At 35.2% G+C, this 20,434-nt stretch overlaps 2 protein-coding genes across 5 annotated transcripts in view; one reads left to right on the forward strand and one right to left on the reverse strand.

The window, feature by feature from the left end:
• Positions 1-17,389, forward strand: part of OSGEPL1 (O-sialoglycoprotein endopeptidase like 1) — a 28,935-nt gene extending 11,546 nt beyond the window's left edge. For 2 of the 4 annotated variants that reach the window (XM_077780220.1, XM_077780223.1), the window contains one exon: positions 17,228-17,389. Coding sequence is in view for 3 of the 4 variants with exons in the window: in XM_077780223.1 (XP_077636349.1) it covers positions 17,228-17,291 (64 nt within the window). In the remaining variant the exon portion in view is untranslated. Of the gene's footprint in view, positions 1-17,224 lie in introns of all 4 variants that reach the window. The other 2 variants (XM_077780221.1, XM_077780222.1) reach the window with 1 other exon arrangement.
• The window catches only part of ANKAR (ankyrin and armadillo repeat containing), a 66,189-nt gene continuing 48,405 nt past the window's right edge, over positions 2,651-20,434 (reverse strand). The window contains exons 15-22 of the mRNA XM_077780219.1: positions 16,957-17,063; positions 15,137-15,259; positions 11,928-12,086; positions 10,936-11,053; positions 8,409-8,518; positions 6,464-6,660; positions 4,201-4,247; positions 2,651-2,912 (exon numbers count right to left, since the gene is read on the reverse strand). Of these exons, the coding sequence (XP_077636345.1) occupies positions 2,665-2,912; positions 4,201-4,247; positions 6,464-6,660; positions 8,409-8,518; positions 10,936-11,053; positions 11,928-12,086; positions 15,137-15,259; positions 16,957-17,063 (1,109 nt within the window). The 3' untranslated portion in view covers positions 2,651-2,664. The remainder of the gene's footprint in view (positions 2,913-4,200; positions 4,248-6,463; positions 6,661-8,408; positions 8,519-10,935; positions 11,054-11,927; positions 12,087-15,136; positions 15,260-16,956; positions 17,064-20,434) is intronic.

Below are 20,434 nucleotides of genomic sequence, written 5' to 3' on the forward strand. Positions count from 1 at the left end.
CAGGCAATATTTATAAAACTTTGCATTCTTTGCTGTTGAAGTATAGCTATGATAAGATTAGTTTGTAAATATTATTTAGAAGAAGCTATTAGTTTGTGAGTTCACATTTTTTATTTAAATTTATATTCTGTATAATATGAATCTGAATTCACAGAAAAGTAGTAGAAGTATTTCCTGTGGCTCTCACAACAGACTGCATATAAAGTATGGAAGGAAATTGACCAAAATTTCTTTCTGCTATCACAAATATTATAAAATGAGGATATCTATGATCTAGGTCCTTAAAATTTTTAAGTATCAAAACTTCTACAGGTGCTCCAATATAAGCCCACATGTTAACACTGAGTTCATGATATAAATTAGAGAAACTACAGATAAATAAAAAGCAATTTTTGGAAACACTCTATCTGTAGGCCTCTCAGTAAGTACTTGGCCAGAAGGAAGGAAGGAAGGGAAAGAAGGGAAAAGGTGAAAAGGAAAAGGAAGGGAAAAACACTGAACTCTATATGGGCAAGCATATGTACCAAAGTTAGCTAATAGCATAGGTAAAAGTCAGGCAATTCGCTGAAATCCTCTGTATCTTGAGGCTTTTCTCATACATAATTTTAAAAAAGAAAAAATGCAGAGTAATAAAAATAATCTTTACTGGAAGAGCTCTACTTCAGGAGAAATAATAAAAGTTTTAGGAGTAGTAGGATAGCCTTAGTAGGCCAAGATACTCAGAACATGTTTATAGATCGGAGTACAAAAAATTGATACTCAACCCTGAGTGTATTCTTAAAATAGTCCATCAGAAGCTGGTGTCTAAGTTCAAAGTTTGCATCTAAAAGGTTTTGTTTTGCTTTATATCTACAGAGGCTTAATATTTCCATTGATGTGAATTCTTATCCTTAACAGTGCTGAGTAAATGACACAATTTCTTATCATTTGAATTATTTATCCTTTTGTAGTACAGAATAAGCCATTTCCCCCAATTTATGTATTAATCCATCCACCAGAATTAGAATTGAATTTGAATATTAGAGAGATCTCTTTTTGTCCAGTGGTTGAAAGCATGGCCTTTAGATTCTGGTTCATGGAAAGCCTTATTGTTTGTGGTAAGGTAATGTGAGGGAAAATAACTGTTAGTTAATATATATGTTCAGTGTAGCCCAGGTAGACTGTATGGAGGCAAAGTGGGCAGAGAAAAATGAGGTCTTTAGAAGCCAGCTTCATTTTGTATCAACTCTACCTGATGCCATAAAATAGAAGCAGAAATACATTGATTGAAACTTGTACCCACTGGAAACAGTACTCTTTGAGCTCAGACATCATGTCATTCTAAGCTACAGTGTCACCCTTTCCAGCTGTAAACCAAAAAATACTTTAAATGTGGAGAATGGTCAACACTGGGGGCCACATTTTTTTTGGTTTTTTATATACTTTTGTACTTAGTGGGCAGTGATTTCATATTTTTTGAAGTGTTTTTTTTAATTAATTAATAGTTGATTTTTTAAAGAGAGGCATATGTGCAAGTGGAAGGGGCAGAGGGAGAGAGAGAGAATCTTAGGTTCCATGCTCAGTGCAGAGCCCGATGCAGGGTTCGATCCCACAACTCTGGGATCATGACCTGAGCCAAAATCAAGAGTCGGATGGACGCTCAACTGACTGAGCCACTAGGTGCCCCAAAAGTCTTTTAAAAGTATACATTTCTGTATTTCAGGTTTTAAAAGCCTCATACATTTGTAGTATTTATCATTAAATATCTCAAGGTATTACAGGGAGTTTTAACATGTGGACTACTTTAAAAATATGTTTTTTATTTATTTTTGAGAGAGAAAGACAGAATGTGAACAGGAGAGGGGCGGAGAGAGAGTCACAAAATCTGAAGCAGGCTCCAGGCTCTAAGCTGTTAGCACAGAGCCCAGTGTGGGGCTTGAACCCACAAACTGCGAGATCATGACCTGAGCTGAAGTCGGACACTTAACTGAGTCACCCACCCAGGTGCATCAGGCTGTTTTTTAATCAGGTCTTTTTTGCCCAGCATACCAATTTAAAAATGTTTCTAATACTTGATACAGATATACTAATTATGCCACTTGTGTCGATTATTATATTTTAATAGTTTTAAGTGCAGGAAATTTTTAATTTTTTTTGAAACTATGATTCTAACTGATTTGTTAAACTTCAGTAGACAGTCTAAGGAAAATCTGTTAAGTTTCAATATCAAGATCTTTTTTTAAATTATTTATTTTTGAGAGAGTTTTGGGGAGAGGGGCAAAGAAAGACGGAGATACAGAATCCAAAGCAGCTCCAGTCTCTGAGATGTCAGCACAAAGCCCAATGCAGGGCTCGAACTCACAGACTGTCAGATCATGACCTGAGCCAAAGTTGGATGCTTAATCAAGAGAGCCACCCAGTCACCCCAATATCAAGAATTTCTATTCAAAATGTTTACTCAGTTATGTTTTATGTATTTTACCACAATTAGATTGAAATTAAAGGTAAAATATTTGGGGGCATCTGGCTGGCTTGGTCAGTAGAGCATGTGACTTTTGATCTCATGGTTGTGAGTCTGAGCCCCATGTTGGATATAGAGGTTACTTAAAGTCTTAAAAAAAAAAAAGTAAAAACTTTAAAAAGATTGCTCAGGAATTCTTTTGTAGTTTCATTCTAATGCTTTTATTAGCCTTCTGCAGGCTCTGGATTGGCTTTCTGTACATGTTTCCCAAGTTGGCTCAAAACCACTATTCTTGGTCTTGATACTTCTATGATATCTGATGAAGTTGCAGATGAAAACGAAAAAACATTGTGAGAAACCGTGGTCTTTTTTGTTGTTTGGAAGAGTCCCATGAAATTAGCTACAGGAGGTATTAAAGTCAAAGAATCTCTTGGTTGAATTTTAGGTTTTAATTTTCTTCGGTGATCTTTCCCTAAAAATTAGAGAGGCACAATTAAATGTCTCTTTCTTAAGCCCAAGAGCCCTCTATACAGTCTCACTGCTTTTGGTTCTATATAGTTCTATTTTCTCCAAATCACTAAAACCTACTAAGAGAATAGATCAGTAACTTCCAGACTTGTAGATGTCAGAGTGCAAAAATTTGTGGGGGCCAATATATGGTTGCCAACTTGTTATTATTGCCAAGTTGAGACTAATAAAAGAACAAATGGCAATTCAATTTTGTAAAAGGGGTATTTTAACCCCCAAAAGGAAGTGTAAAAGGCACTATCTCAAAATGACACATTTTATATTGAATGAAGTTAACTTTATCAGAAACTTGCTATATTGTCCTTATTTTTTTCATATATTACCATAAACCTGTGAAAACTTTATCAGACCACTATTGGTACACAGATTGCTATTTAGAAACCAGTATTAAAGTGAAGGAAAAAACTGAGATTGACTTTATTCCTTTTTGTAAATTAATCTTAGACTAAAGAAGCTATACAAAAAATATTCTTCGACCCATGATATTCAGAAATATAGCCTCCCACACACTTCTAGCTTTCCTCAGATACTCCCTGCTAAGTGATGTTTTCTCTTCTCCTTTTATTGACTTTGTATTCTCTCCCTTTCCACTTGTCACTCCTACAAACTGATCGTGACTTTTGAATGGTTCTATCCTTGCTTTTGATTGTAGGATAATATACCAAGTCTGATATTGGTCCTATACTAAGCACACATGAACAAGCACTAAGCATATAAATGAAATAAAAAAGTAAATTTTTTTTCTGTATTTCGTGTCTAATAGTAATGACTTTATAAGTTCTGGACTCTGATCTTACAGGCGTAAGTCACTCAGACATCATCTGCCAAGTATATATAAAACTGTATATTATCAATAGAAAAAAATGTGATCTCTGCCATAGGAACTCACAAACAAGTAGTACATGAAACAAAACAATAGAAAGATTTTAATTTAAGCCATACTTACATGTTGTTTCAATAATGACCTATTTCTATGCATGGCTTATGAGAAAAAGCAAACAGAGAGGGATTTATGTCAAGTCATATAGTAGGAAAGGCCTTAAAAGAAATGATTAACATGGTCTTGTAAATGGGAAGATATTTTAAGTATACAGAATGACAAAAGCAGAAGTTACAGCTAAACTTTTTTTTCGGGGATGACCCTCTACAGTTTGAATTTTTGGAAATGGAACATACAATTGTAAAGTGTCAGGACTAGAAGGTACCTCAGAGATGAAAGAAAAATTTATTACCTTTCTTAAAGACCGGAATTATGGATGGTCCTCCATTTTTCTCTAGACTAAAAGGAAAACATGTTTATCACAAAAACTAGAAATATATAAAGACTTTAGTACACCCAGACAATAAGTTCCATACCTGGGGGTCTAATTTATATGTTACCTGTACTAACTATGCATGTTACCTGCAGGTATTTTATATTCAGTCACTCATTTACTTATCATTCGAACATTTGGAACATTAAACCTGCTTGAAGTGATCAACGAAAACTTCATGGGCAAAGAGATACTTCAGCTAGGTTTTGAAGAAAATAAATCTTCAAATGAATGAGACAGAGGGAATAGGATATGAAAAATTATAGTACTATCAAACAGCATGGCATGTTCAGAGAATACTAAGTAATCTAGTGCAGTTGGAATTAAAGGTATCTAGAGGTATATGATGGAAGATAAGTTGGAGAAAGGTCATTTTAGGTATTAAGAATACAACAAAATTTAAACTTTATTTTCAAAGCAGTGGTTTACCAATGAAGTGTTTCAAGCCAAACAAGGTGTACCTAGTTAATATAGGGGTGTGTGTGTGTGTGTGTGTGTGTGTGTGTGTGTGTGTGTGTGTGTCTGTGTGTGTGTAGGGATTTAGAAGCAGTTATTTTAAATCATCATTCTGTATGTATAAAATAGTTACAGAATTTCCCTGGTAATAAAATTTAAGTATCGTGTAAAGTTAATATATTAAAGGTAGTTATCTCAGATATATAGCTGGCTAATTTGATGAGGAACATTTGCTGCTGTCCACCTTTCTAATCTGCTCTTCTTGGGGCTGGATGGGGGCATGGAATAGAGAAGTGGTATGTACACTAAAAAAAAATGCTATTGTGATCCCAACCACAGTGTACTTTCCAGTAGTGGTATCAAGGAATATTTTGTGGAAAGGTATTGTTATCACAAGGTTTCCAAACTGATTTTAATAATCTTTTAGCACATTTCCCATAGTTTCATTTAACCAAACCCCTTCACTGAATTGTTATAGAAATTAAAGGGAGTAGTCCATATAAATACTCTAAGGAGAGTTCTTAACACTGTTAGTTATGGGAGTAATTCTTATTTGCTTACCAGCTTCACCTCACCCGGTAATCATTCTTACAAATTTACCGACAACTGGTCACTGCTTACAATTCTAAAAGTTGGGTGCTCACTTCGGCAGTACATTTAGAATCCTAAAAGTTGGGTGTTCACAGCTCTAGGGCTGCCATTCACCCTTAGTCACTGTAGATTTGTATAGTTTTTACACCTATTTCCCAGTAGATGACAGTAAAATGCCCAAGGAAGGGGCATCTTTTTCTAATTCCTAGAAAGCTGCTATATAGGCTAGTTGTGGGAGTGACTGTGTAAAATAATACTTTTCAATATTTATCCTAAATTGATTTTTGAGCCAGTAAATATTATTTTTAACACTGTCAGCTATAGCAATTTAATTTAAATTTCCTTGGCTTATTATATAAAATTAGGTACTCAGTTTTGGGTTTTCAGTTTTTCAAAGACTTAAAGTGAAGATGTACTGAACACTGGTATATAGAACCATGAGGTTTTGTATCCTGTTCTCTTCTATTATCATAGAGTTAATACTGTATCTTTAAAGTTCTGTTTCCTACACATAAATAGTCTAGTTTCAGAGAAGACTTGTAATGCAGCTACATCTACTAAAGAAAAGAAAATGTGCCCATTCTAAGGAGATTCTCCTCTCCCTTTTGCAGAAGCTTAAGCTATGATTAAACTACAACACTGAAGCAAAATCCTCTGAATAAATAAATGCCTGTCAGACTTTGTCATAACTCCAGTCACTGAGTCTGATTTAGCCGTTTCCATCCTGGGAGAGTGCCCTGACTTTGAATCAAGTTCCAAAGTCGCATTTGATGCCAAGGTCATGGTGGTGTTCCTGGTCAGCTCTGATCTCTCAAGTATATCCCCAAATTGGCCTCCTAGATCAGACTTCGAGGCAACCAGAATCCCAAAAAGCTTGCCTGAAATGTGAATAATCTTGGCCAAACAGGATCCCCAAGATCTGGTTGTGTTCATGCCTGCACAGGCAGTTCTGTTGCAAAATTAGAATGAAAGCACGCTTTGGCAGTGGACATTTAGAATGAAGTTTATGTCTTAGTAAACAAGGTATATATTCATATTAAGAATCCTTCCCCTTGTTTGAGCTTCCTTAAACTTTCTTACAAGTTCCTCTATCACTAATTTCACTACTGCAGCTTCACAAATACAGGCACAATACCTTAATGTAGGAAGTCCAACTTGCTGTTGCATCTGAAATTCCTTTAGAAATGCTGGGTTAATACTTGCATCTCTGTTGATATTATTTGTTAATCGAAGGAACTGATTAGGCTTATTTCTACATTCTTTCAATAGGATGCGGAAAGCATTTGCGTTGTAAGTTAAGTAGCCAAGAGCACAGGAGCAAGCTGTGCGAACCTAAATGAAGAAACAGTTCCAACATTAAGCTTTGTTCCTAAAACATCTAACATGTGTTCTCCTTAAATATTTCATAAGAAAGTCTCTGTAGCTATGTATAACAAACATGTGTGTCGACCAATGGCAATCTATACATGGACACATAACAGCCATGTTTTCAGAAAGAGATGTCAACTGCCACTGATTACTAGTAGCTGTTCTCAGTCCTGACTGCATTTTAGAATCACCAGCAGTTAAAAACAACAACAAAAGCCCACCAACTGAATCATACTCTCTTGGGGGTAGAATCTGGGCATTTTTATTGTTTTTAAAAGTGCCACAGGTGATTCTAATATGCAGCCAGAGTAAGAACCATTGAGTTTGAAGTAGGACAGTGGGTCTCAGTCTTGATTGTGCATTGGAATCTCCTTGATAGTTATGAAAATTACTCATGCGTGGGTACCACTCCTAGAAGATCTGATTTAATTATTCTTGAGTGCAGCCTGGACACTGGAGTTGTTTGAAATAGCTCAGTTGATTGTAATAGGAAACCAGGTAAAAGACGATAAGATAAAGATAAGTTTAAAATAAGACACTTAGGAAAGCAATTCAATTTTCCACCAGCAAAAACAGTAAAAGTAGAAAAAGTAGATCTTTCCTTTTTAAAGGTCCCTCTGCCTGTGACCCTGAAGTAACTAAGTTACTCATATGATTAATTAAAGTCTATTCCTGGGCGGTTCTTAGAAAATCTGTTACTGGTGGCCTAAGAACTGTCATAGAATAAACAAAAACCAGGCACATGCCAGATACCAGATGGTTCATATACTGGTCTCTACATTGGCATCTGACTGCTTTATATGCCCATATATCTTCCATACCTTGAACGTGGTTCTCAGTGTATGGTCCCTACACCAGCAGCTTCAGCTTCTAGGAACTTGTTGGAAATGCACATTTTAGGGCCTACACCAGATATATTCAATCAGAAACTTTGGGAATGGAGCCCAGCAATCTATGGTGTAACAAGTCTTCTAGATGATTTCTATTGGAGAAATACTGCCTTAGACCTGGGGTGAGGGGAAGTGCAAGGGAATACTTAGAGGCAAACCACTATTACCGCCAACCTGGCCTTCTTCCCACTGTCATCTCTAATCCTGCTTGGCAGATCAGGAAAACTCCAACGGAATCCACTTTCATGCATTCCAGATAATCATAGAAATGACTTAGTGAGGGGAGCCTGGGTGGCTTAGTCGGTTAAGCGTCCGACTTTCGCTTAGGTCATGATCTCGCGGTTCGTGGGTTCGAGCCCCGCGTCGGGCTCTGTGCTGACTGCCAGCTCAGAGCCTGGAGCCTGTTTCAGAGTCTGTCACTCCCTCTCTCTCTGACCCTCCCCTGCTCACGCTGTCTCTCTCTCCTAGAAATAAATAAGACATTAAAAAAAATTAAAAAAAAAAAAAAATGACTTAGTGAGATCACTGGTTAGTAACTAACCAGTTTTGGTGAGACATTTTGTAAATATTTTAATTACCAATTTATATATCGTCAGTGTACTTATTTATAGATTGAATCTTATGTTATTGAAGTTGAGTGTGCACATTTTGTAGGAACAGAATTGTGGATGGCAGATACTGTACTAGAAAACTCATCTAATATTGTATTAGTAACATGAACTATTATAAAGCATACTTAACCTGTGGAGAAATTAGCCCACAAAAGTGAGAGGCAACTTACATTTTTAGAATATTCAATTATAGAATTATTTTTGTTTTTACCTCTTCTTTTCCTGAATACAAATGATAGCAGAGCCGTTGGATTGTTCCTAATGTGGTAAATGCTTCTGGAATACCAGCTCTAGAATGAGCCAGGCTAGCTATTAAGTTCCCTATAAATCAGGGGGGAAAAAGCTTATATTATTTAAGTGATATAAACTGATATACTGTACTTTTGTTCATTTGCATATATTGTTAAAAAGTGTTGAGTCACAAGACATCTCTGTTAATGAAGAAGAGCTGAGAAAACACATGTGTATATTAGAGGTAGAAATCTTTCCCCAAAATTGTAATTTGGTTTTCTGTCCCAAAGATTAAAAATTAATTAGCTTTATTTAGGAGTAGGGAATTTTGAAAATCAGAAGTTTTCATCACTGTTGCTTCAGAATATATTTTGTTTTAAGCTTTAGCATTTTTTAGTCTTTTTAAGTTTATGTATTTATTTTAAGAGACAGAGGGAGCACATGTGAGCATGGGAGGGGCAGAATAAGAGAGGGAAAGAGAGAATCCCAAGCAGCTCCTTGCTGTCAGCGCAGAGCCTGATGCAGGGCTCAGTCTCATGAGCCATGAGATCATGACCTGAGCTGAAGGCTTAACCAACTGAACCACCCAGGCACCCTTGAGGTTTAGTATTTTTTTAATGACTATGAACATAATGATTGAACTACTATAAAAAAAACAACAACGTGTGTCCTTTTTGTAGTTCTTAGGTTGTCCTTAAGTTCTTAAGTGTCCTTATGTTGAGTTAAGAGCTTAATGGTATTTTAAAACCAAGCAGTGTATTACTTACTTAAATTTAAAATCATTGAAGTTTTGGCTAAAAAACAAAGTTTGGAGATTGAAAATAATAAGGTAATTAAGTAATTAAATGTGCAACTACTAACTTACAACTATTTCATTCGAATGTATGTTTTATTTTTAAAGCTTTCATGTGATATTCTTTCACAATATTGTTGCTGTGTTGGAATAAGAGCAACACAGATTTTAAGATCTAAAGGCATCCATCCATATAAATGTGGATGGATACTTTATTGAGGTATTCATTGAGTTTTTGTTCTTGTGTTTTGTTTTGTTTTGTTTCTTCTGGCCGTCTTTATAAACCAAGGCCTTTGTACTTATTGTTCCAGGACAGGGAGGGATGGGTTGTATGGCTTAGAGCAAAAACTGTCTAAAGCTAACCTTTTTTTCAGGCTTATAATTTTTTGAAGTCTATGTTTATAGCAGGCATTATTTTAGGAGAAAGGGAGAGAGGTGTCTCTGAAGATGAGGAGTAAGAAATGGGGAGCAAACGGAGGCAGGCAGGGACTCTAGGACTAGGAGGGAGATCGGAGCCACAGGAGCTCTGAGTGGAGAATAGTTATGTGGTGCACATAGGAAAACTGGACACTTGGCAGCAGAAATCGTAGTCTGTGCAAAACTTTGCAAACCTGTGTCTTTGGAGCTTCTTCTGGGAACCATGTTGACTCACACCTTTAGCACAACACTTATTTTACATTATATCTACAGCCTGAACATCCTGCTTTGCTTGAGATACCCCCGACTCCAGAGCTGCATATGACTCTGATGGTGGAGTGCAGAGAAAGCCCAGTAATTTTTGAGGAACAGTTCCTATCAGCCTGAGAAAATACGTGAAAGCTAGTATAATGTGCTATTTCTTGCACAAAAGAGTTTGTGGAGTAAAATTCAAACCCACTGCAGTTGTTTTTCAGAGCCGTAGAATTAACTATTACTTGAATTAAGAATGCTATTGAGATAAAAAAAAAAAGTATTTAATAATTTCTTTTAAACATGTTTTTGTCCTAGTTTCCATCAGAAAGTTTTTGTTTGCATGAATTTTCCTTCCATACCAAGTAAAAATATAATTCCATAGCAGCAAGTATAATTTCCTTTCCTACCTTCCATGATCCATTTCAGTTAAAAAAAAAAAAAAAAAAAAAAAGATTTATTTTTTGGTAGTAGTCACTCATATTGTCATCCAGATACTGTTTCATGTAGTGTAGAGAGTGATATATCAAATCAATTAGCTTATCATTCATCTTGAAAGTTAGCTCTGGAGTAGAGTTACGCAATTAGCATTAAGTGTGCTAAGAACTCTGTTGTACTATTTTGCTTTGCTATATTGCATAGCAACATAGGGAACTCTTAAATGTTAGAAAAATGTAAGCAATTGCTATAAAGAAAACCAGACAGATATATAGCAGTATAAATCTGCCATTACTATCATAAGTCACTGTGTAAACTTTGTTGCTGGTACCTCATAGTTTCATTCTCATTTTCTTTCTGGATATAATAAATATGGGTTCGAAAAAGTAACTAAGAAGTCAAAAGGGCCATGTTCAGAGGTACCCTGCTCCTTTTTGGGGCACAGAGTAGACTCCCATAGTTCCATGTAGATTTACACCAGCTCATTCTTCAAACCACGGGACACAGTATCAGGCTTATTATTTAATATTGCTCAGATTACAAAAATTATTTTTGAAACTAATTTTATGTATTTGTTTTATGTAACTACCTTCCACTTAGTTCTTACCTGTCAAGACAATAGTAGTGGAATGAACTGAATACAGACTGTCAACTAAAATAGTGACACCTCTTGCAGACAGAGTAATATGGTCCACATCTATAATGACTTTAGCTAATACAATAATCTGAAAACAAAAATAAGCATAGAATCATTGAATGTTTTCTATTCTGCTTGTCTAATTAAGTTTTAATATTTAATGACTACTTCTCAGGAAGGTTAAAAGGGTAATTTAGTATGATTCAATAGAAGAAAAGCAAGTGACAGGTGTGAGTTAGAGTACTTGTCCCTGTCTGATCACTGCAGTGAACATAGCAGGCCACAGCATTCTTCCTACAATATTTGCAGCTTTTGCATTCTTGAAGTATGGGCTCATAGAAAATACTTCTGAATCTCGCGGTTCGTGGGTTCGAGCCCCGCGTTGGGCTCTGTGCTGACTGCCAGCTCAGAGCCTGGAGCCTATTTCGGAGTCTGTGTCTCCCTCTCTCTCTGACCCTCCCCAGCTCACGCTGTCTCTCTCTCTCTCCTAGAAATAAATAAAAAATATTAAAAAAAAAAAAAAGAAAATACTTCTGAAGTCATAGGATAGAAAAAGAAGAGAATACAAAGAACCCAGATACATCTAGTTGTCATAGGTTGAAGAATCAGTGTGATCAGCTAAAGATCTTCAGTTAGAAAACATGTCTTGGATACTACCATGTTTCTCTGCTTCTAATATGCAGACGATGAAAATAATACTATCTTTCCATCAACCTGACAGGTTGTTATAAGCATCAGATAAGATACAAAGGCAAAAAGTGCTTGTAACTTTTAAAATTGTATGTAAATAAAGATATTATCATAAATAATGGAGTTTTTATGAGTGGAAAGGACTGGTATGAAAAATACTGTGAATTTTACAAGTCAGTAAGCATGTTTCCAGATTAAAATTTTTTCTAATTTTCAAGTTTTGACTAAAAAGACACTTAATTGATTTGAAGTTTTAAATTCCAGTTTTATACCTGAAATGCTGCCATTGCCTTCTCAGTTTCAATTGTTGATTCAAGAAAAGGTTCAAAAATTGATATGGTCATTATTCCACTTTCCAATATTAAGTATTGTTGAAGGCGATTGTTGAAGGCAAAAAGGGTTAATGCATAACCTGCCCTTAAACAAATATCCTAGAAATAGAAGAAACATGCGTTATTTTTTTTAACTTCAAAAAGACAGGTTTTAAGTTTATTTATTTTTGAGAGAGAGAGCAGCAGAAGAGAAGGAGAGAGAATCTCAAGTAGACTCTGTGCTATCAGTGCAGAGGTCATTGCGGGGCTAGAATTCATGAACCATGAGACAAGGACCTGAGCTGAAATCAAGAGTCAGATGCTTAACTGACTGAGCCACCTAGGCGTTCCACATACATTATCTTTAACTTAGTTCATTTATTATGTTACTCAAAATAATATATTTTAAATTCTCGCCCATCTAAATATCTTACATTCTTATCTCTGGGAGTAAAACATGACATCATTGGGGAAAACAGGTAATAGAGTCAACCCAGGATGTCATTGAACAGATTAAATAAAGTTGTGGTTTTAGGGAGAAGAGAGAAGTAGTTTTAATATTCAGAGGGAATGTCAGATTAATAATTATACAAATAAGTATCTAAAGAGTTACAGGAAATTCCATAATTTCATTAACCCTCAACTTCTTTTGTTTTAACATATTTTTATTTTCATTTCAACATTTCAAAGTAGAGTTGATAAATCAAAACTTCCCTTGTACAGAAGGCTATATTATTACATTTTATGCATGTGGGATGGTCTCTATCATCTCTCAAAATAAGTTCATTTGTAAAATTCTCTACTATATCCTAAGAGGGAAATAAAAGAAAGATGGTTTAAAAATCACATTTTAATTTTCTGGGACTTGGCAAACAGAGAAAAATCCAATTCTCTCTCAGAGTCCGTTCACTTGCCAAAGATGAGTAAGTATGGTAGATTTCCCAGAAAGGCTCAAAAGATAGAATTTTATTACTAAATCTTGTTTTTAATATTTTGTTTGAAAAGTATGGTACAGAAAGAACCATTAATCTTGGTGAGTTTTCTTCTTCCAGTGTTAACCAGTATATAAAAGTTCTATATGTGCCTATTAAAATATTTACCAATAAAATTTTATGATACCTGAGATTTTCTTGAAAAATAATATAGAAAGAGCAAGTGGATATATAGATGAAATAATACTAGCCATGAATTGATAAGTGCTGAAACTGGGTCATAGGAATATTTAAGCTCATTATGCTACTCTTTTATTCTGTATATGTTTGAAATTTTCCATAAGAAAAATTATGTACACACAAAGTAGTCACCTGGCCATAAGCAAGAAGAAAGGTATTAAGAACACACGAAAGAACAGGGTCCAGTGAATGAAGCAGGTGGGAACAGGCTGAGAAGAAAAGGAGAATGATTAAGAGCAGAATGAGTAGTAGAAGAAAAAGGTGAAAGGTGTCCCTGAGGAATGAATAATGAGAATAAAATATGGAACGAACAGAGAGAGAAGAAAGGTGGCTTACAGAGTCCGTCAGACATGAATTCAGTCTCCTCTCCCTATATTCCCTGTATTATTATAGCAGCACATCTCCATTCTTTCATATACTACAGTACAGTAAAAATCTGTATTTAAAAAAAAATGCAATAATTCATTTCTCCCCTCATAACTCCTCCTTTCTTGTTGCCAAATCTCCTAAAACTGGCAGAGACAGTTGGCAGTTTTCTTCCCTGAATGCTAAATGCACTGTAGACAACAAAAGTTCTCAAATTTCACTAGCGTTAGTCCTATTCAAAGTGTGACCCATGGATCAATGATAGTCCATAGAATGGTTGACATCAGGATTACAAGAACTAGGAATTCGAATTTAAAAGAACATTATAGTTAAATACCAACTAATAAATCTAGAAAGGAAATGTTTATAGCCGCATTATCAACAATAGCCAAATTATGTGACGAGCCCAGATGTCCATCTCCTGATGAATGGCTAAAGATGTGGTGTATATATGTATATACAATGGAATGTTACTCAGCCATAAAAAGAATGAAGTTTTGCCATTTGCAATGATGTGGATGAAGCTAGAGGATAGTATACTAAGTGAAAAAAGCCAGAGAAAGACAAATACCATATGACTTCACTCATATGTGGAAATTAAATTAATAAATTGAGAAATAAACAGAGGGGAATAAAAGAGAGGAAAACCAAGCAACAGACTGTTAACTATAGAGAACAAACCGATAGTTACCAGAGGGGAAGTGGGCAGGGAGATAGGTTGAGTAGATGATGGGGATTAAGGGGGGTACTTGTGAGGACCGGTGTTGTACGTAAGTGATGAATTACTAAATTGTACACCTGAAACTAATACTACACTGTATGTTAACTAATTGGAATTTAAATAAAAACTTGATTAAAAAAAGAATTTTAAAAAATTGCCATTAGCGAAATACCACAGTAATCATTGCTGCATCAGTGGATGCTAAAATTAGTGAGCAAAAGTACATGCAAAACAGAACATCTGCGTAGGCTCAAAATGTCTCACCTTAAGATATTTATTTAAAAAGGGAAGTACAGCAGAGAAATATGGCAGACACTACCTTAACCAAGTAACCAAAGTTAACATTGCCAATTATAAGAACAGAAAAAGGACACTGGTGAGAAAATTGGCAAACTTCAAATAAAGTTTGTTGATTAGTTAATAGTATGGTATCAATGTTAATTTCCTGGTGGATATCCAGGAAAGCTGGATGAAGGATATGCTAGAACACTCTACTATTTTTGCAGAATGTTGGAAGACCTAAGATTATCTCAAAGTTTAAAGTTTTTGTTGCTTTAGTTATCCTCGCAGTAACAGATTGCTGGGGGAAAGCTTTCCTCCATCAGAAATGTTTGAGAAGCACCACTAGAAAATAGTGGGTGATGAGAGTTGAAAGGTCATAAAATTAGGAAAAAGTTTTGATGCATCCAGGACAGAAGAGATTTATTAGCTCTCTACGCATTAAAATTGCTATATTTCAAAAATGAAATAAGATAACTATGAAAAATATGGAACAGTATTATTTCATTATTACAAACTAATGACCCACCAAAGAGATTTTACATTTCTTATGTAATATATTTAAATATTACCATGCATAAGACATAATTTGAGGATTCTACATGAGCTTTAATGGTTTGTAAAGGTATTACCTTATCTTGTGAGTGAAGAAGATAAAGGACATCAGCATACTTAAATCCTTCATTTTCTTGTAATTCATTCTGTAACAGATCATTCCTTAGGACAATGCATGCCAAGGAAAATGCCACTTCAACCTAAATATGTAGTTTTCAGAAATTAGTTTATTTTTCACTCATGGTTTATCAAATGACATATTTCATTTTACAAACATTTATATGGGATATATTAATTCAACTGTGTAATTCATTGATTCCAGTTCTCTAATATTAGGGAGTGGCATTTACAGTGTCCGGAGGAATGTCCCTAATAATTTTTAACAGCTGGGAAAATATCCTTCCTCCATGTGCCAGCACCAACACAAAGCTCCATTTGAGAGGAGGGAAGGCAACCAGAGCCAGCAGGAAATGTGAGGAGGTATTATCTTAAGTGCATAGTTGTATCCCTTCCATATCCAAAAAAGATTTTTTTTTTTAAATTTCCTGGCCTGGAATAAAAAGCTGTTTTGAACTGCTTGTTAGCTATTGACCATTGAGTTGTAAGGCTTCGATAGAATGCCCATCATTTAAGCAAAAAATTCCCAAGACTGGGAAGTAGTCTCGAAGAATAGTTTTGCTGTAGTTCTGAAGTCATTTAATTCACATTCTGAAGCCTTTTAGGAGGATGTAAATGAACCTTGTTTATTGTTGGGACTCAACAGAAAGTTTTTTAAGATTAATTACATGATGCACATCTATGAAAAATGTTATGAATTTGAAAAGCATACTTATTGCAAAAGTATTTTGCTTACTATAGAATCTTACTTGAAGAAAAGTATTGAAATATATTGATGTTATGTTTTTAACAAGTTGAAGAACTCATTGAAAATATATACTGAAATATGGATGGACACAATTGAAGTAAACTGTCTTGCCATGAAAATGCAGGTTTTAAAATAAAAATGTATTCTTATGTGGCATTTTCCATGGTCTTATGAAATTTATTTGTATTTTGAAAGTCAGTTTAGTTTTTACATATAATTCGAGCCAAAAAATTGCAAGCATATGCTCCTTTCGTTTCCCTAATCAACTCCTATAATAGAATAATCTCTTTCATAGGCAGAAAAGCTGCATAACTTCTAACATCTTTTCTGATAACACATTCCTTAAAAGAAATTATGCTGTATTTACTTACATATTTCTGTTTTCTTATTTCCAACACAACTCATAACCAAATTTTGAAGAGAAAATGTATTTTTATAATTCCCTGCCTGGCCAACACTAGATGTCATAAATTTCCAAAGCTTTGGTAAAGGATTTGAATATATGCAAATGTCATTTTATTAAAAGCAGTTTACTAGAAGTAAATAGAAGAGTGAATGACTCTTAAATAACTTGTAGGATATTTGTGATGTTCACATTTGAGAAAACTACTGGTGCTGGCCAACACAGGCTGCTTGGTAGAAGATAGGGTTGCTTTGGTGGTTAACACTGACATGAATCACTTAAATTTGAGAATTTTTGCTACATAAATCACATATCCTCATTAGCCCTACCCAGTTTTAGCAACCAATATCTGAGGAAGTAGGGAAGAAATTCTGTGAATAACCAAATATCCGAGGAATAAAACTTTGATGAGAAAGGACACAAGACTTACTTATTTGAAAATTTAATATTTTAATAAAATTTATTTTATCTTTACTACATTTTTGCAACTTTTATTTAAAACTTCTAGGATTTTGTTCAACAGGTTAAATTCTTCTAGTATACTTGTAAACTTCCACGAAGATACAATTTATTCTTGGAAAGTCATATTTACTGTATCAGAAAAAAATAACTTAAAACCTTTTATATACCTTAATGTTAGGAGAAGGGTGGTTTCTCAGTAATTGGATAAGTACTGGAAAGGCATTTTCCTCTGCAACAAATTGTTGACTGACAGGATTACTTGTATGAGCAACACCTGGAAAACATACATATCAATAAAATAATATTTCTGGTATGGTAATGCCAAAAATAGTTTGATATGTTTGGTTGATAAAGTGTTCTAGCATAATATGGTTAATAAGTTACAAAAGGAAATTCTGTGTCAACACTATTTTACCTGAATTAATTTTTTTTAAGTAGGCACCACGCCCAGCATGGAGCCCAGTGTGGAGCTCAGACTTACAACCCTGAGATCAAGACCTGAGCTGAGATCAAGAGCTGGATGCTTAACGGACTGAGCCACCCAGGTGCCTCTTGAATTAATTTTGTTAAAAGGCGAAGTGAATAAACATGGAAAAATTACTATTAGAAGTGTGGATGGTTTTCTAATAGTCACAAAACAAAGAAATAAGAAATGCTAGCCTATCCAGGAATAATAGTATAATAGCTATCATTTTTTGATGATTTATTATTTGCAAGGTACTTAAGTTTATAGGTACTATTGTATTCCATAAAAAATAAATTTTATAAAAATGACTAGAATAAATCACCTGGTTAATAATTCTAGGTTCCTTAAATACACATACTGAAAAGATAATCTTACTGTCTTCTTTTATAACATAATACTTTAAATTATAGGCTTAATCTCAATTTAAAAGTCATCTCTGTCTAATGGACATGTACAAATAATTTTAATTCTTTTCTTCTTCCAACAAAAATCACAACACATACACTGTGGGTTTATATACTTAAGTATAAATACAAGATCAGCCCTCTCTCTGAACAATAAAGAGAAGTCACCTACTTATTATCCTCTGGGGAAGCTTGAAGGAACTGCCAGAAATGCAGCAAAAAACCTGTTTGTTTCCTTGTCCCTAGCCCCCCACTGGACACCCAGGGATATACACAGACACTGATTACATGAATATTCTTTCTTTCTGTCTTTCTTTCTGTCTTTCTGTCTTTTCTTTCTGTCTTTCTGTCTTCTCTTTTTTCTTTCTTTCTTCCTTCCTTCCTTCCTTCCTTCCTTTCTTTCTTTCTTTCTTTCTTTCTTTCTTCCCTTTCTTTCTTTCTTTCTTCCCTTCCTTCCTTCCTTCCTTCCTGTCTGCTGTCTGTCTTTCCCCACTTGTGAGTGGAGTAGGAGGGAAGGTAGAGGGAGGGAAAGAAGATGAGAGAGAGAGAGAGAGAGAGAGAGAATCTTAAGCAGGTTCCACACCCAGCATGGACCCTGATGCAAGGCTAGATCTCACAACCCTGAAATCATGACCTGAGCCGAAGTCAAAAATTGGATGCTTTACTGACTTAGCCACCCAGGAGCCTCACATGAATATTCTTGATTCAGCTGACAGGTATTGAATGCCTAATGTACCAGGAATTGAGGTAGGAAGTAGGACTGAAGAGAGGAATTAGAATCTCTGTCCCCAAGGAGTTTATATGCTATAGGGGAAGCAACTATATACCTGCAATACATGCTACATGACTTCAATAAATGCAGTAAGTGCTTTTACAGAGGTATAGAAAAATACACTTAAAGCACAGAGAGGGGGTTGCTCACTTCAGAGTAGGTGGGAAAGGAGTAACCAAGGAGATTTCCAATGGTGAAGGTGCTGGAGGCAGGTCCCCTCAGAATGAATATTTTTAATAATAATGATTATGATAAGATGATTGTGGTGTGAAAAGAAAAACACTCTCAAATCTTTGAATTTTCACATGTTAATAATGAGATGAAATTCCACTAGGTTGGGGAAAGAAACACTATAAGAAATAAGCTAAACAATTCTTAGAGCTCACATAGGGCTAGGAATGGTTTGTTCTCTCTGGCCAGAGTTCAGATACCTCATAACTCAAGGTATTATACAAGGAATTGAGTCCTTGGAACTGTATCATCTTAATGGTGGAGTTGAGTTAGTTCCAGAGTGAATGCTGCTGTAGAGTTGTGCTAAGAAAGCTTAAGAGTTAGGGGTGCCTGGGTGGCTCAGTTGGTTAAGTGTCCCGACTTCAGCTCAGGTCATGATCTCACAGTTCGTGGGTTCGAGCCCTACAACGGGCTCTGTGCTCACAGCTAGCTCAGAGCCTGGAGCCTGTTTCAGATTCTGTGACTCCCTCTCTCTCTGACCCTCCCCTGCTCACGCTGTCTCTCTCTCTCTCTCTCTCAGAAATAAATAAAACATTAAAAAATTAAAAAAAAAAGAAAGCTTAAAAGTTAGCTGAAAAAGGATCAAACTGATCCCAAGAAAAGATAACCACAAAGCCTAACAGAGCCTAACTCCATTTAAAGGAAAACCATAAAATCCAGCATTTATCAGTTTACAACTCACAATGTCCAGCATTCAATCAAATTTATTATACATGATTTAAAAATACATAATACCTAAGATAAAATATGTACAAAAACTATGTGTTGGGAACTAGGAATCCTTGCTGAGAGATATTAAAGAAGACCTAAGCAAGTAGAGAGGTACACTGTGTTTATGTATTGGGAGACTTTGAAACAACTCTGAAAAAGAATAGCAAAGTTGAAGGACTTACATTTTCTGCTTTCAAGATTTATTATAAACTTCCAATAATTAAGACAGTGAATGAGTATAGGATAAAGATAAACAAATAGGTAAGTAGAACAGAATAAAAAGTCCATAAATAGACCCACAAAAATTCAGTGGGGGAAAGGTAATCTTTTCAATAAATGAGGCTGAAGCAGTTGGATAGCCATGTGCAAAAAAAATCAATCTCAGCCATATACAAAAATTAAATCATATAGATCATACATCTAAATAGAGGAAAACAGAAAGCCTTTATGATCTTGAGTTTGGCAGAGATTTCTTAAAGGTGACACAAAACCTATGAACTAAAAAATTTTTAAATATCAATATGTTTGATTTAATCAAAATTAAAAGCTTTTGCTCTCCAAAAGACCCTGTTACAGGGGCACCTGTGTGGCTCAGTAGGTTAAGTGTCTGACTTCAGGTCAGGTCATGATCTCGTGCATGCTTTGTGAGTTTAAGCCCTTGCATCAGGCTCTCTGCTGTCAGTGCTGTCAGCGCAGAGCCGGCTTCTGACCCTCTTTCTCTGCCCCTCCCCCACCTCACATATGCTCTCTTTCTCAAAAATAAACATTAAAATAAAATAAAAACATTTTTATTCCAAACATGGAAGGACCCACCATAGACTGGGAAAAATAGATGCAAAACATACATCTAACAGATGATTTGTATCTAGAATATATAAGGAATGCTTACAACTCAACAAGACATCACAATTTTTAAAATGGGCAAGATATCTGAACAGACTCTTTACCAAAGAGGATATACTAATGGCAAATGAGCACATGAAAGGGTGTTCTGTATCACTAACCATTAGGGAAAAGCAAGTTAAAACCACAGTGCGATTCACTGCACACCACTACAATGG

The sequence above is a fragment of the Crocuta crocuta genome, unplaced genomic scaffold (genome assembly GCF_008692635.1).
Source record: "Crocuta crocuta isolate KB4526 unplaced genomic scaffold, BGI_CrCroc_1.0 scaffold38, whole genome shotgun sequence".
Lineage (NCBI taxonomy): Eukaryota > Metazoa > Chordata > Mammalia > Carnivora > Hyaenidae > Crocuta > Crocuta crocuta.